Raw genomic sequence first — 16,106 nt, forward strand, 5'->3', positions numbered from 1 at the left:
TAATGGTAAAAACGGCTTCACCCTGCTCTCCAGTCTCCAGAGTGGGTGGTTCATGCCCTCACCAATGTGTGATCAGTCACCCCTCCTATGTCCCTGGTTTTCATCACCTCCCTACCTTTCCCCTGTGTCTGAGCCATCTGCCTACTAGGCGGCACCTCCCTCCAGAGTTTTGTCTCAGGTGCAGCTGTGTTTCAAAACCCCACACTTAAAAGTCCTCTGTGGCTAGAACCCGCAGTGGTCCTCTGGGGGAGGGTCTCGCCAGGCTGTGGCTGGGGCTGACCTGTCCCAGGAAATGGTCACACCAATGCACAGCGCTCAGAGTTTATGGAAAACATGTAGCAGGTGCCGGGGTTTGCTGCCCTCAGCCAGCAACTTTGTTCCTCTACCAGTGAGTGTGGTGGGTTGATGGCTCTCACCAGGTTTTCACCCATGGAGAGGCCGTATCACCTTTATCCAATGCCCTCCAAGCAGGGAAACGGCTTCTCCCCGCTGTGGCCCACACGGCCTGCTCGCAGGGCTCCACCCTGCTTCCTGGCTGAAGCACTGCCAGGGGCCGACTTCTCAAATTTCAGACTCTGGGCTCTGCTGTTTGTGAAAAAACTGGTGGTATTGAAACCCTCTCCTCTCCCCCCCCTCCCCCCATCACTGGTTTTGGGGAAATGTTTTCTTGTGCAGTCCCCTGGGCATGTGTTCACACTTCCTCTCTAGCTGCTTTCAGAGGGAGTGCTTTCTTAAACAAACCAGGAGTGCTGCCCTCTCTCCCCCGTCCTCCTCTCTGTGAAAACAGCTCCCTTCCTTTGGGACGCTGAGGCTCTTCTCTTCCCCGGGTCACCTTTCTGCATTATGTACTTTCCATATTCTCTCCCTCAAATTATGCAGATTTCTGTTAATCCTCAGATCGACTGCGGAGGTGTTCAAAATGGTTTGATGTTGATCCAGCTGCATTCGAGGGATGAGACAAGCCCAGGGTCCCCTCACTACTCCAACCACCTTAGCTCTTCCTCCCATGTTTCTACCAGTATTTTTTAAAGACAGTTTTTCTAAGTTGACAAAAAGGTTCTTCAGTTACTTTAAAAGTTCTTAACAGTTTTGTGGCTTCCACTTTTGCTACTGATAGCCCAGCTGCCGGCCTAATTATAGTTTCTTTGTAGATAATTTTTCTTTCAGGCTGTTTTGTCCTTTGGCTTGGCATCTGCATTTTCTTACACGATGTCTAACTGTTACTTTATTTGTTGTACCTTGTAATTTCTTCATCTTTTAATTCATGTCTTCCACAAGTTCTTAAAAATGATCATCTCTTGATATATCTGAATATTGTCTCATTAATTGTTTCTCTTTTATCTGATCCCAAGAATTCCAATTTGATATAGGTTAGGTCTTTCTATTCCATTCTGTCTCTAAGCTGCTTACATTTATCTTCTCTGCACTGTGAGATTTCTTCAGCTTTATTTTCCAGTTCATTATGTTTCTCTTTAGAAGTGCCTATTATTCACCCATTGGATGGATTAATTCATCCATTGAGTTTTATAAATTATTTTTTTTAACTCACAGACTATTGTAAAGAACAGAACTACAAATAAATACTTGTCCACTTTTAACCTATTTGGTTCTCCAGATGTTACCATTTTATTACTCCGTGTGTGAGTACACACACACACATGTATATGCCCATACACTCATATCTCCACAAATACACAAAAACCCCATCTTCTTTCTTTTTAGGAAAATCACCTGGAAGTAGGCTGCAGACATTATACACATTACTTTCAAATACTTCAACATACCTATCTCAAGAACAAAGACATTCTCGCATACGAACCTCATACAATTACCGCACAAAGGAAATCTACATGAATCAATAATATAATCCTCAAGTTTCCCCAGTTGTCCACCAGATGTCGTTTACATAAGCTCTTTTTCTGACCTGGGATCAGTCCAGGTTCACACCATTTGGCCGCTTTGTCTCTTTAGTCTCTCCCATCCTAGCATAGTACCCCACTTCCCCTGGCTGCTCATGACATTGAAACCTCTGAAAAGGCCAGGTATTCTGAAGAAAACTCCACATTCTGGAATTGTCTAGAGGTTTCTTTATTATGAGACTTGGGTCAAACCTTCCCTGCAAGAATCTCACACAGGTGATGTAGCTCCCCCTGCATCACCTCAGGAGGCACCTAAGTCAAATTTTGGTTACAGTGGGTATTGCCAGATCTCACCAGGTACATGGACATTTCCTTTTTTTTTTTTTTTTTTTTGTAATTAATAAGTTAATAATGTGTGAATGGCTCTGGGACACTCTGAAATAGCTTGTTGCCAAACAACCTGTCACCCCATGTTTTTAGCATTCCTTGATTCTTGTTTGACTCAGTTACTATACTGGAGATAACAAACTGGTGATTTTTTAATTCTATCATTTTCTTCTACATTTACTAGCAGCACATTTGATAAAAAAAGAACTTTTACTACCCTCCTCCATTTTGGGGTCTCTATATAGACTTGTGGATTTTATTTTATTTTATTTTATTTTATTTACTTACTTACTTACTGAGAGAGCATGCATATGTGCACCAGTGTGTACGAGCAGGGGAGGGGCAAAGGGAGAGAGAGAATCTTAAGCAGGCCCATGCTCAGAGTGAGCCTGAGGCACAGCTCAATCTCATGACCATGAGATCATCACCTGAACAGAAATCAAGAGTTGGACACTCAACTGATTGAGCCACCCAGGCCCCCCTAGACTTGTGGATTTTAAAAACTCATTGTTATAATCCATTACCATTATTCTTTTTGATGTCAAACTGTCCAAAATTGGACCATTGGGAATCTTTTCAAGATTGCTCCTTTGTCCTTTTCACATGACACTGCTAGTTTTTGACTACTTCCTTGCTTTCTGGCATTATAAATATTTGAGGGACACATTGTACTTTCCCTGCTACTGCCTAGAATTAGCTACTTATCTAAGAAACCATGGCTTCTTTGAGTGGGGAATGGTATTTAGAAACCAATATCCAGTCATTAGGTATGCTCATGGCCACTAAAGTGTCTTCATTGGTTGTTTTAATTTTTTATGTTTATTAATTTTTGAGAGAGAGAGAGCATGGGCAGGGGAGGGGAAGACAGAGAGGGAGACACAGAATCTGGAGCAGGCTCCAGGCTGAGATGTCAGCACAGAGCTGGACGTGGGGCCCAAACCCACGAACCATGTGATCCTGACCTGAGTCAAAGTCAGATGCTCAAACGACTGAGCCACTGAGGCGTCACTCTCATTGATTGTTTTATTTCAACATTTAGATTTTCCACTTTTAAAAACCGCTTGTTTTTCAGATCAACCTGGTCATTTTTGATTACCTCTTATTTCCTCAAATTATATTTTAATATCATGTAGCAATAGGTTTTATCCAAATGGAATGGGGGAGGAGAAAGAGGAAGAAAAGGAAGAGGAAGAAACTATAGAGAATGAGGAGAAAAAAGGAGGGCACATTCATTTATCAAGTTCTATCAAGCTGAAAATACCTTTGCAACTGCTGTGGGGGCTGCTTCAGATCTGTAGAGCTGAATCTATTGCACTTCATTTTGAAGTTTATTGGTGGATATTTGTTGATTGCACCTAGGAAGAGAAAAGTCTGTGATGAGTCTCTTATTCATGGTTATTGACATTACAGCAAACTGTTCTGTATGCAAAGCATCACTTCACCTTTGCAATATTCATAAAAGGAAGATACCAACTAAGGTGGCCATATGAGATGAAAGCAAGTTTCTCAGGGGAGTCTCTAAAACTGGGTTTAGAAAATACATCTCTGCTGAATTTATAGGTGGAGCATTCAACTTACTTTCCAATAGATGCCTTTAGCTGCTAAAGTTGGTCAAACACTAGAGGAGATATTATGAGCCAGTCCTAAAAGTCTGGCCTCTAATTAGCATGAACTAGTCAGAATAGTTATTTCTTTTTTGCTCCTTTGCAATATCCAAATGTAAAGGGAAAGGGATATTCCCTTTATAGTTTCTGTATCATTAACAGTAACAATAGTGCCATCTTGGGTTTAATTCATTAGTGGCTCACTTCATTTGGAGGTATATTAATTTTTTATAATAACAAAGCATGCCTCTGCCCACACAATTTAAACATTTTTTAAAAATTTATTTTGAGAGAGAGAAAGAGTGAGCATGCATGAGCATGCCAATGGGGGAGGGACAGAGAGAGAGAGGGACAGAGAGAATCTCAAGCGGGCTCCATGCCGTCAGCGCATGACCCGATGCGGGGCTTGATCTCCTGAACTGTGAGGTCATGACCTGAGCCAAAATCAAAAGTCGGATGCTTAACTGACTGAGCCACCCAGGTGCCCCACACAATTTAAACATCTAGGAGCCATTTTTGATGGGACACTTAAAAAAGTGTATTATTTATTTCCTTGCAGCATTAAATTCAACAGACCTGGTAAACAATTCAATTTCTTCCTTGGTGATCAAGGGCTATTCTAAGTAGCAAGTTTGTCCTGGGTTGTGATACAGCACTGTCTCTAAAGCTGCTGTTGCAGACTGGACTGTGTGATTCTAGACTGAATGGCACAAGGCTATGATCTTTCCCCTCTTGTGCATCTGATTTTTTGTCTTAGTTCTAAGCATCAGGTTGTTTAGCAATTTTGTTTCTCTTAGAAAATTTAAATCTGATGTGGGCTGTGCTTGATGGCTACCTCTGTCACTGCATTAAGTGAGTCAGAAAGGGAGCCGCACTAGCTTCTCCAGGAGGGCAGTTACGGTGTCTGTCATGGTCGGTCGCGCCTTGGTAGGCCCACACCTGAACTGCGAGTGGCTCCGAGTAGGTACCTGATAAATATGTGTTGATGTTGAAGGAGTATGAATCGTGGACTTGCGGTAAGATTATGTTAAAGCCTGTTTCAATTTCTACTTTTACTGCTATATTTCAAAGATGGGTGGTTTCTAGACACTGAAGTTCTAGAAAAGTGGTGTCTAATTGTGTCACAGTAATGGCTTTCTGAAAGCACTTCACAGATCTTTCCCCTCCCCAAGTAATTCTTCTTAAAATGTCTCTTCTCCTTTACCTAGGTGGTAATGGGGTGTTGTCATTTATTTAATTATACAGTTTGGCTAATTCCCGTGAAACACCACAAAGAATTTTGGGGGACTGAGGAAAGAAATTTCATCGTAAATGGTCTTGCAATTTTTTGCCTCATAAGGAGTTTTTTGTTTGTTTGTTTGTTTACAAGATTCTCAGTCTTCTGATGTTTTCTTTGGCTTTACCCTTACAAATGCCTTGTAATTACTTTTTTCAGAATGATCCCCAGGCCCATTTCCCCCCTTTCTGTTCTCTAGCTCCTGTTTCCGATTCCTATTCCAAAACACATCCACATAAATTTTGTCCTGGGAGACTGCTTCTCCAGTGCTTCTCGAACCATAATGTGCAGATGAATCACCTGACGATTTGATAAAAATGTACATTCTGGTTCAGAATGTCTAGAGTAGGGTCTGAAGTTCTGCATTTTTCACCAGCTCCCAGGTAATGCTGATAATGTAGGTCCTAGACTCACATTTGGAGAAGCACAGGACTAGAGGACACAACGTCAGTACCGCCACCAATTTCCCAAGGTTCCTCACGCCTCACCTATATGGGACCAGACAGTCTTTGCAACCTTAACTTGTCTCATTGTGTAATGTCAGTGACAAGTTCGAGACACAATCAGAATCTCCCTTAAGCTACACTGGGGGGTGTTCTTCAGCCTGTGTGTTCATTTTTCTTTATCTGAACTCTACGGGTTCATTCACCATGAAAATGTTCAGAAATCTGACTGAGTACTTTTCAACCTCCAGAGCCATTAGGACATGGCTTCTTTTTACCCATTCCATCGCATACAAAGTGAACTGCATAGTTTCAAGGCAAAATTATTCCAAGAAATACAGCCCACGTTTCCTTTTTACAGGCACCAGTTACACTAATAGCTGGCATCATAAAAAGTCATTAACAAGGCTGAGAAAGTTTTGCAAGGATGCATGTTTCACTCTGGCAGGTAAAATGGTATCTCCTAATACCTCAAACCTCTGCCTTTGGAACTTGTCAAACAGCAAAGTTGAGAATTGTTCAATTATTCTTTGGCTCTTGTGTTCGGCGTGTTAACTGATGAAGCTTTCCATTGAAGGGCAGTGTGTTAATGTTACATGGCAGGGATTTCTACCTTATAGCTAAAGTCCAGGCTGTGACTATATTGCTCTGTGCAGACAGATGTGTGAGCAGCTGCTTGTTATGATTGCTTCTCCATGGGAACCAGAGGCATAAAAAAGATGAGCCAGAAAATTCAATGCTAGAAATCAGAGGTTTCCTCCCTCTACCACCCGTCATTACCAATTTTCCTTTCTGACCTTGCAGTGCCCTTGAAGACAGAGGTTTCCAGGAATACATGTCAGTTCATCAACCCTTCTTTTGGGAATACCAAATATACTTGTAATGTGTAAAAAAAGAACAGATTTTATGACTTACGCCTGATTGAGTTTACAAAGGATCTCACAAACTTCACACTGTATCTGTGGTCAGGTTTATGAATTCGGCCAAGCTGGACCAAGTGGTGATCCAAAGGATAGCTGGCTAAATCTTCCAGTTCCTTGTCATTCCAAGCGGGGCCAAGGGAAAACACAAATAGGGCATAACCTTGACATTTGGCTCTCAAGGATTCTTTCTTTAAGGTTTCCCTGTCCAAGTGACTGGTTTCCCCAGCAGATATCACAAATATGACTTTGTTTCTTCTCATATTGGGTGTATTTAAAAAGATATTATCCAGGGTCCACTGTAAGGCATGACCAATGAAAGCGTCTCCGTTTAGTTGTTGAACTGATTCTTCCAAGTGCCTCTTCATGAGGCGTTTACTGTTGTAGGTGGTAAGGTTGAACTCTGTTCTAACAGGACTCTTCTGAGTGTTGGGGAGGAAGTTGGGGGGAGCATGGCTTAATAGGGCCACCCGGTCTCCAGTGACAGAGGTCTCAGGCTCGGAGGTGATCTCAAAGTGATCTAACAGTGCTCCCAAAAAGTGTCTTATGTCTTCAAATTCAGCACTTCCCACATGGCGGGAGCTGTCCAGAAGGAAAGCAGCATCCACGTACGACTGCACAGGGGGTGGTCTGGCTTGATGGCAAAAAGCATCTGGCTTGCATATATCTGCAGACCAAAAGCCAAGTAAGGTTACTAAAACAGACTGGACAGAAGAGAAAAGATAGCATCTTAAATATTTTAACATTTGGGATCTACATAATCTTTGATATTAAAATAGTTACTAAATACCTTTGATATCAACAACAGAAGATTTCCTAGTACATAGTTGGCATCTATATTTAAAAGGTACAGATTTTATACCCAGCCGGTGTCTTGAATTCCATTCACTAAGGCAGTTTACTTTTAAAACTGAGGCTGCTTTGGACAGAAGCTTAATCTTGGCTGCATTTTAAGTTTATAAAGATTGAAGTAGACAGCTTATCTCATATAAGAGTATACCTTATCATAACATAAAAGCTAATGATCTCTCTAGATAGACAAGATACAGGTTAAACCAATGGCCCTTATCATTATTCTCACACTGTTCTACAATGAAAAGTAGTCTGCTCAAAAAGAGTGCAAAAAAGCAATGAATCTTTTACTTCAATTCAAATAAAGGTTTGTAATTCAAAGTCTATCTGGGTGTGGACATTAAGGACAAAGTTGGAGCTCACGTTTGTATCTCCATTGTGCTCATTAGTTGAGAGCTCAATACGTGTATGTTAAATGAAAATAAATACTGCGTATTAATGGACTTTCATAAAATATGGGGCCATTTTAATACATATGTATATCTCATTTAAAAAAGAATGTGTCGTAATAAAAGCAGAGAGTGAATTTCATTGAATCTGACCACAATGAACATTCAGAGGAATAAAAACAGATTTGGAAGTGGAAGGATCTTAGAGGTCACCTAGTCTCATTATACAGAAGAGACTGGGGGTAAGAGGGTACAATCATTCTGCCAAACAATACCCTAATGTTTCGAGAAGTTCCTACATATGAAATCAGGGTTTATTGTGAGAGACAAGGCCATGTGGTGTGGCAGCAGCAGGGAGGCCCCTTGGCCTGAGAGCCAGGATGTCTTACTGTGCCCAGTAGCAAACCTGCTGTGTGTCCCTACCCAAGTCACCACTGGGCTTCAATTCTGCACACTTGGGTGGGTCATATTTGTCCAAAGAACCCTTCCAGGGATGACCTCTGCAATCCTGAGGTTTTCAGTAATAGTAGATGGTTAAGGATGAGAATGCCTCTTTGAAAACTCAACAGAAGAAAGAGAAACGGAATAACCAGCATGTGGACAGCTGGCACTTAGAAATAGGTCTGGGGGCACGAATCAAAGCAGACAGATGAAAGGTTAATAACCAGAATGCAGATCCTTGGGGACGTAGCAAACTTCCTAACTTCAGTCTTGCTCACAGTCTCCATAAAGATGTGGCTTTGCACAAGTTATGTTACCCTTACTGAAATTCAGTAAAATTTTACGACCACGTTTAACGGTCCGATGACAGAACAGTCACCCGTGTGCAAGGCCGTTTCTAAAATCAGAGACAGCAGGCTGTCCATTTGCTCAATTTTGTGGGGGCTTTTAATTGCAGGAAACTACAGCCAAAATATCTTCGCTTATATGCCTAGGAGACAAAACAAGGATTTGAGCCAAGAAATGGGGCCAAAATCTATCTCCAGTCACACATGTACAACTTCTGGCTGTGCACTATACCAGCACACGTGGTAACTGACATGTCTGAAAGCTCGGCTGAGAGCTGGGGTGGGAGGCCTCTCCCCACAGCACAATTAGCACTGCGGCTGCATTGAGTAGGGAGCCAGTGCCTGGCCAACCCCGTACCAGAGGGAGAGAGGGAGGGAGAAGAGAAGAGAAGAAGAAAGCCGGAGAGTGAGGGGGGGAGAAAGGAGGGAGAGCGGGAAAGGGTGAGAAAGGGAGGGGAGAGAGGGAGAAAATGGAGGGAGAAGGGGAGAGAGAAGGGGATGGTTGGGGGGGGAGCAGAGGGAGAGAAGATGAGAGGGAGGAGGGGGAGGGAAGGGAAAGACACTAATGAGTAGAGAGAAACAGAGGGGAAGACAGAAACAGAGGTGTGTGTGAAGAAGTTCCACTTCTCACTCAGAGTTACCTCCACACTGTGAGGTCATTTATATGGAAGCATTATTAACATGTCATTGATACACATAGAGAAGGAGAGGAACGAAGCATTTTCTTCAAGGGCAAATACCAAGTACTGGGGAGAATAACGGGATCTCTGCTACTCATCAATGGCAGCGTTGTGAAGCCATCTTTCTTGGGTCTCCTCTGGCTCTGCTTCCCTGGGCAAATGTTCTCACCTCTCTAAGACTCATTTTCCTTATCCGTAAAATGTAGATAGTAGTAGTTCAAATGTCTCAGGGTGCTCATAAGGATGGGATGAAACAACGAAAAGAGTGCTTGGAACAGGGGCGCCTGGGTGGCTCGGTCGGTTAAGCGGCCGACTTCGGCTCAGGTCATGATCTCGCGGTCCGCGAGTTCGAGCCCCGCGTCGGGCTCTGTGCTGACGGCTCAGAGCCTGGAGCCTGTTTCAGATTCTGTGTCTCCCTCTGTCTGACCCTCCCCTGTTCATGCTCTGTCTCTCCCTGTCTCAAAAATAAATAAAACATTAAGAAAATATTAAAAAAAAAAAAAGAGTGCTTGGCACAGAAGAAGCACAACAGCTTCAGTATCAACCATCATCAGCACCGCCACCAACGTTACACAAAGCAATCAGAACAGTGCACAGCTCACAATAAATGTCTGGCAACTGTCACAAATCACACCCACTGGGGATGGCAGCGGCTTCCACGGTCTTCCTAATTATCAGTGCACTCAAATTACGAGCACACTCACCTACAGGTCTAGCCACTGGCCACTTCTCTAGCTGGGCCTGCAGACTGAGCATAAAACACAACAACGGATAAACCAGCATGGCAACTCACTTTGATGCCTCTTTGCAATGAGAAATGCACGGATTTGTACTCGTTTCCACTTGTACCGTAAAGCATTTCTTTGGGGTTGTGAATGCTTGAGATTTAGAAGACACGTAAATTTACTTCATAGCATGAAAAACTTGGCAATGAGACAGGTTGAGTTTTTCTAAAAATCATTCCTGTTTCTGGGAAGCTGCACAAGTGGAGAGGCCTGGAATGCAGTTCTTCTACTCCGATACCTGGGAGGAGACCCTGCTCGCTGGGGTTCCATCTGCGGACAAGGCCGCAAGAGGAGGTGAGCGCAGAGCCCCAGGGAAATTTTGCCGAGGCCACTTGCATCCCTGCTGCTGCCAAGTTTCAGCCACTCGCGCCAACGGTGACTCAATGTGCTTAACAGGCCTGATCAAATTATGTTCTCTCTGTGGGTCTTACCATAGCAGAAAGTGCACCGCTGGAGTCTCTCTAACGTTGGCGTGTAGTCGGTCCCGGATGGAACCATTATTACTTGGAATGTGCCAGTGTCATCAATCTGCAAGAAGCAGAAGCAGGAGAAAGAACAGCTTAGTGGGCGGGGCTGCAAGAACCTCCCGGCATTGTTCAGAGCACTGAGATCTTCTGAGTGAAATCACAGAATGCACTTCACAACTGCCTCTGAGTTCTCATTAATGAGCCAGGCGTGGAAGCTGGTGTTGCAGACCCAGTTCCACATCCAGGCAGCTCTCCTCTGAACCCCTTACAATTTAGTCCCATTGTCAGTAACCTCCCTGGGGAGTTTGAGACTGGAGAGCAGGGAGAAAATAAGGAGGCTTCAAATAATGAAGAATAATTAGCTTGTCACTTAACCGATTCACAGATCCATTGACAGCTGAGGGAAAAGTACAGGTACAGTCGTATCTAATGCCTGAGAGATGGGAAAGACATTTCCCTACTCTTTCTCAGGGAAGTTTCCTGCCCATACTTTATCCACGAAGGTAGCACTTTGCCAGCCATGTTTAAGTGGGGGAGACTCCATCGCTCTGCAGAGCAGACTGCACCTCTGAGCCAATCAGATCCATCCTCTCAGGAATTTGGAAGTGGGGCGCTGAGAGCAGCGAGTCCCTCTATGTTGGTGGCAAACACTAACAGAGCTGTAGGCTGGCCATGTTCTATCTGAGGAGCGATGGGAAGGAAATGAGGGAAGTGGGCAAGAGGAAAGGAAGTGGCGCTCTCCCCGAGGCTTAGCTTTGTTTCTGCCCATCTTTTATTCTGTGTAGAAGGGATGGAGAAATCTGTGTTCACCAGAATTCCTCCCTAGGAGTTAGAATTTTTTATGGGCAAGTCAAATTTCACCGGAAGTAAGAGGCGGTTGCCAAGCACAGTTAGAGGGAAAACCTTCATGGCAAAACAAAGCTGAGACTGAGGTTTTCCCGGTAAAAAAAAAAAAATGGCCTTCCATTTCAGAAGGGAGGACCAGCTCATCACTCAGCTTGATACCATTATGAGAAATTTCCAAAAGGGAGGGCACAGTCCATGTGCTAAGGATTGTAGGGCTATCAGTGCATGTTATCAGAGCATCTGCTTCCAAGTCCTGCTGCATGTGCCTGCACAGGTCCCAAATTTCACACTGGACTGCTCAACTATCAGACAAATCAAGATTTAGAAAAGCCATGATAATTATGAATAAACTAGGGTTTTAAAAGATGGCCCCCAAGTAAAAATTCATTGCCACTAAATTGCTGAGTTCTGTTCTTAAAATAATAAATAACAGTTCAAGTATAGGGAAGTACATCCGAACAGATCAGACAGAAGAAAGAAAAAGAGGGCAAAAGGAGAAGTAGTAACATAATTTCCTTTCTGTAACACCAGGTAATGGTACTGGGTTCTCACAAACTTGTATACATGCCTCCATTTTTAGCTTTTCTACACAACCCTGTTTAGCTCCATCCTCTAAAGGTAGCTCCATGAGGGTGAATCTACTGGTTTTCCATTTTACTCTTATATCTCTGTAGGGTAGGATAGCACCTGGTATATAGCAGGTGCTCACTAAGCATCTGCCAAATGAATGACCCTTGGCCACAATTCTGACTTCTGTTTGCATCTCTAATTCTTTGTCTACTCAAGAGGTGTTTGGAGCTAATGCTGATCATATTTAGGTGGGTCATTGTCAAGAATCTGAACTTCATTGGCGCTCTTTTGAGATAAATTCCTTCAAGATAGGAGCAAAGACGGGGTGCCTGGGTGGCTTAGTTGGCTGAGTGTCTAAATTTGGCTCAGGTCATGATCTCACAGTGCATGAGTTAGAGCTCTGCATTGGGCTTGCTGCTGTTAGTATGGAGCCTGCTTCAGATCCTCCGTCCCCCCTCTCCCTGTTCCCATCCCCTGCTTGCTCTTTCTCTCAAAAAAAAAAAAAAAAAAAAAAAAAAGATTCTCTCTGCCCTTCTCCCCTGCTAGTACTCTCTCTCTTTCTAAACAAAAAAGAAAAGAAAGGAGAAAAGAGTCTGTAGGTGATTTGGGTAGGAACTCTGAGTGAGATTAATACTCAAAAGATATAAAAATGAGGCAACCAAGTATATTTTCTCAAGTTATATACTGTGCACCTACCTTTGAGTAGGTGGTGGAATTGTGTTTAAGTTTATATCACAAGTACTATCAATTACTCGTGTTAGGATATTATCTCATGTTTTGTGACTAGATAAAGCCAAGGAATTAAGAGATACAAATTTAACCATAAAATAAATAAATCATGGGATGTAAAATACAACATAGAAGATAAACAATAATATTGTGGTAACTTTGTATGATGACAGATACTACACTTGCCATGGTGAACATTTTGTTCCATATATATATATATATATATATATATATATATATATATATATATATATAGAATCACTATGTTGTACAACCTGAAACTAAAATAATGTTAATATCAATTGTATATAAAAATTAAAAAAAAATTTTTTTAACTATAAAGATGTCTGAAAAAAGGAGACACAGTAATCTCCAATTTCCAACAAACCAAGAACAGCATATGACTTCAAAACTTTTCAAAAGTAGAAAGTAACCTTTTCTCCAAAACATTATATGATAGCATTTGCATAAATATCAATACTGTTGCTATAGGACTTTCTTTTCTTTTCTTTTTTTTGGGGGGGGTGGGGGAGGGAAACAACCAAAGGCAAGCCTTTTAGCAATTACTTTCCTAGATTATTGGGAACCTAAATCTAAAGTCTACAGCTTTATGCAAGTACATAATAAAGTTCAGATACTAGTGAATCTTTCCAATGTGTAGAATAGTTTTTAAATCTTTTAACAGACAAACTTACAATCATGTGCAAAATGATATAAAAAAGAGTTGGTAGCCATAATAACATAGCTTTGGCATATAATATTTCATAGGTGAATGAGAAACGAAGGACAAGTAATAACTGACACCACAGAAATACAAGGGATTAGAAGAGAAAACTATGAAAAATTATGTGCCAACACATTGGTCAACCTAGAAGAAATGGATAAATTCCTAGAAACATACAACCTTCCAAAAGTGAATGAAGAAGAAAGGGGAAATCTAAACGGTCCACCTACTAGTAACCAAACTGAATCAGTCATCAAAAAGCTCCCCAAGAAGAATAGTCCAGAACCAGACTCATTCACAGGTGAATTCTACCAAATATTCAAAGAAGAGTTAATATCTATTCTCCTCAAGTTATTCTACAAAACAGAAGAGGAAGGAAAGCTTCCAAATATATTTCCTGACACCAAAACCAGACAAAGACATCACAAAAAAAAAAGAAGAAAAAAAGAAAACTATATGCTAATATCTATGATAAACATACACACAAAAATCATCAACAAAATATTATCAAACTACATTCAGAAAAAAAAAAGGGAGCTTACCAAAAGCAAAACAGAAAATCAGACAAAAAATTAATGGAGGGGTGCCTGGGTGGCTCAGCTGGCTGAGCATCTGACTCTTGGTTTCAGCTGAGGTCATGATCTCACCATTTGTGGGTTACAGCCCTGTGTTGGGCTCTGCACTGGATATTATCTCACTGACAGCTTGAAACCTGCTTGGAATTCTCTCTCTGTTCTACATCTCTCAAAATAAATAAACATTTACAAAATTAAAAAAAAAAAAACCAAGACATTAAAAAAAAAAATCACTCACCATGCACAATCAAGTAGAATTTATTCCAGGGACACAAAGATGGTTCAGCATTTGCAAATCAATATATCACATTAATAAAACAAAGGATAAAATTATATGATCATCTCAATAGATGCAGAAAAAGCATTTGACAAAATTTAATATCTGTTCATGGCAAAAACTCTCAACAAAGCAGGTTTAGAGGAAACATACCTCAACGTAATAAAGGCTATATATAAAAACCCCACAGCTAACATCATACTCAATGATGAAAACCTGAGAGCTTTTCTGCTAACAGAAACAAGACAAGGATGTCCATTCTCACCACTTTTTATTCAACATAGTACTAGAAGTCCTAGCCACAGCAATCAGACAAGAAGAAGGAATAAAAGGCATCCAAATTGGTAAGGAAGAAATAAAACTGTCACTATTGGTAGATGACATGATACCATATACAGAAATCTTAAAGACCCCACCAAAAAACTACTGGAATTTTTAAGTGAATTCAGTAAGGTCACAAATACAAAGTCAATGTACAGAAATACGTTACATTTCTATACACCAATAATGAAGCAACAGAAAGAAATTAAGAAACCAATCCCATTTACAACTGCACCAAAAAGAATAAAATATCTAGGAATAAACTTAACCTAGGAGATGAAAGACTTACACTCTGAAAACTACACAACACTGATGAAAGAAACTGAAGATGACACAAAATGTAAAGACATTCCATGCTCATGGACTTGAAGAACAAATATTGTTAAAATGTCCACACTACCAAAAGCAATCTACCGATTCAATGCAATACCCATCAAAATACCAACAGCATTTTGGGGGCACTTGGGTGGCTCAATCAGTTAAGCATCTGACTCTTGATTTCCACTCAGGTCATGGTCTTGTGGTTCATGAGTTCGTGTCTTACATCAGGCTCTGTGCCAACAGTGTGGAACCTGCTTGGGATTCTTTCTCTCTACCTCTGTCCCTCCCTGCCTCTCTCTCTCTCTCTCAAATAAATAAATAATCTTAAAAAAAATTAAATAAAAATACCAACATTCTTTTTCACAGAACTAGAACAAATAATCTTAAAATTTGTATGGAACTATGAAAGACCCCAAACAGCCAAAACAATCTTGAAAAAGAAAAACAAAGCTGGAGGTATCACAATACCAGATTTCAAGTTATACTGAAAAACTATCATAATCAAAATAGTATGGTACTGGCACAAAAACAGACATTTAGATCAATGGAATGGGACAGAGAGCTCAGAAACATACCCATGATTATATGGTCAGTTAATCTTTGATGAAAGAAGAATATGCAATGGGAAAAAGTCTCTTCAACAAATGATGTTAGGAAAACCAGACAGCAACATACAAAAAAGAATGAAACTGGACCACTTTCTTACACCATACCCAAAAATAAACTCAAAATGGATCAAGGACCTAAAGGTGAGACTTGAAACCATAAAAATCCTAGAAAAGAGGATAGTCAGTAATTTCTCTGACATTGCCATGTATTCTTTTTTTCTGGATATGTCTCCTGAGTCAAGGGAAGCAAAAGCTAAAATAAACTATTGAGAGTACATCAAAATAAGAAACTTCATCACAGTAAAGGAAGCAGTCAACAAAACTAAAAGGGGACCTACTGAATGAGAGAAGTTATTTGCAAATGACATATTTGATAAAGGATTAGTTTCCAAAATATATTAAACAACTGATACAACTCAACACCCCCCAAAACAAAGAATCCAATTCAAAATGGCCAGAAGACATGAACAGACATTTCTCCAAAGAAGACATCCAGGTGGCCAGCAGACACATGAAAATATCACGCATCATCAGGGAAATTCAAGTCAAAACTACAATGAGATATCACCTCACACCTGTCAGAATGGCTACCCCCAAACCTTAAGAAACAACGAGTGTTGGCAAGGATGTGTGGAAAAAGCAACTCTTGTGCATTGTTGGTGGGAATGCAAACTGGTGCAGCCAC

The 16,106-nt window shown here is 41.2% G+C and overlaps 1 protein-coding gene across 2 annotated transcripts in view; it reads right to left on the reverse strand.

Moving 5' to 3' along the window:
• Positions 1-16,106, reverse strand: part of COL6A6 (collagen type VI alpha 6 chain) — a 195,451-nt gene that overhangs the window by 17,096 nt on the left and 162,249 nt on the right. For both annotated transcript variants that reach the window (XM_053221451.1, XM_053221450.1), the window contains exons 33-35: positions 10,415-10,511; positions 6,485-7,156; positions 3,508-3,601 (exon numbers count right to left, since the gene is read on the reverse strand). In XM_053221451.1, coding sequence (XP_053077426.1) covers positions 3,508-3,601; positions 6,485-7,156; positions 10,415-10,511 — 863 coding nt within the window. The remainder of the gene's footprint in view (positions 1-3,507; positions 3,602-6,484; positions 7,157-10,414; positions 10,512-16,106) is intronic.

This window comes from Acinonyx jubatus, chromosome C2 (genome assembly GCF_027475565.1).
Source record: "Acinonyx jubatus isolate Ajub_Pintada_27869175 chromosome C2, VMU_Ajub_asm_v1.0, whole genome shotgun sequence".
NCBI lineage: Eukaryota > Metazoa > Chordata > Mammalia > Carnivora > Felidae > Acinonyx > Acinonyx jubatus.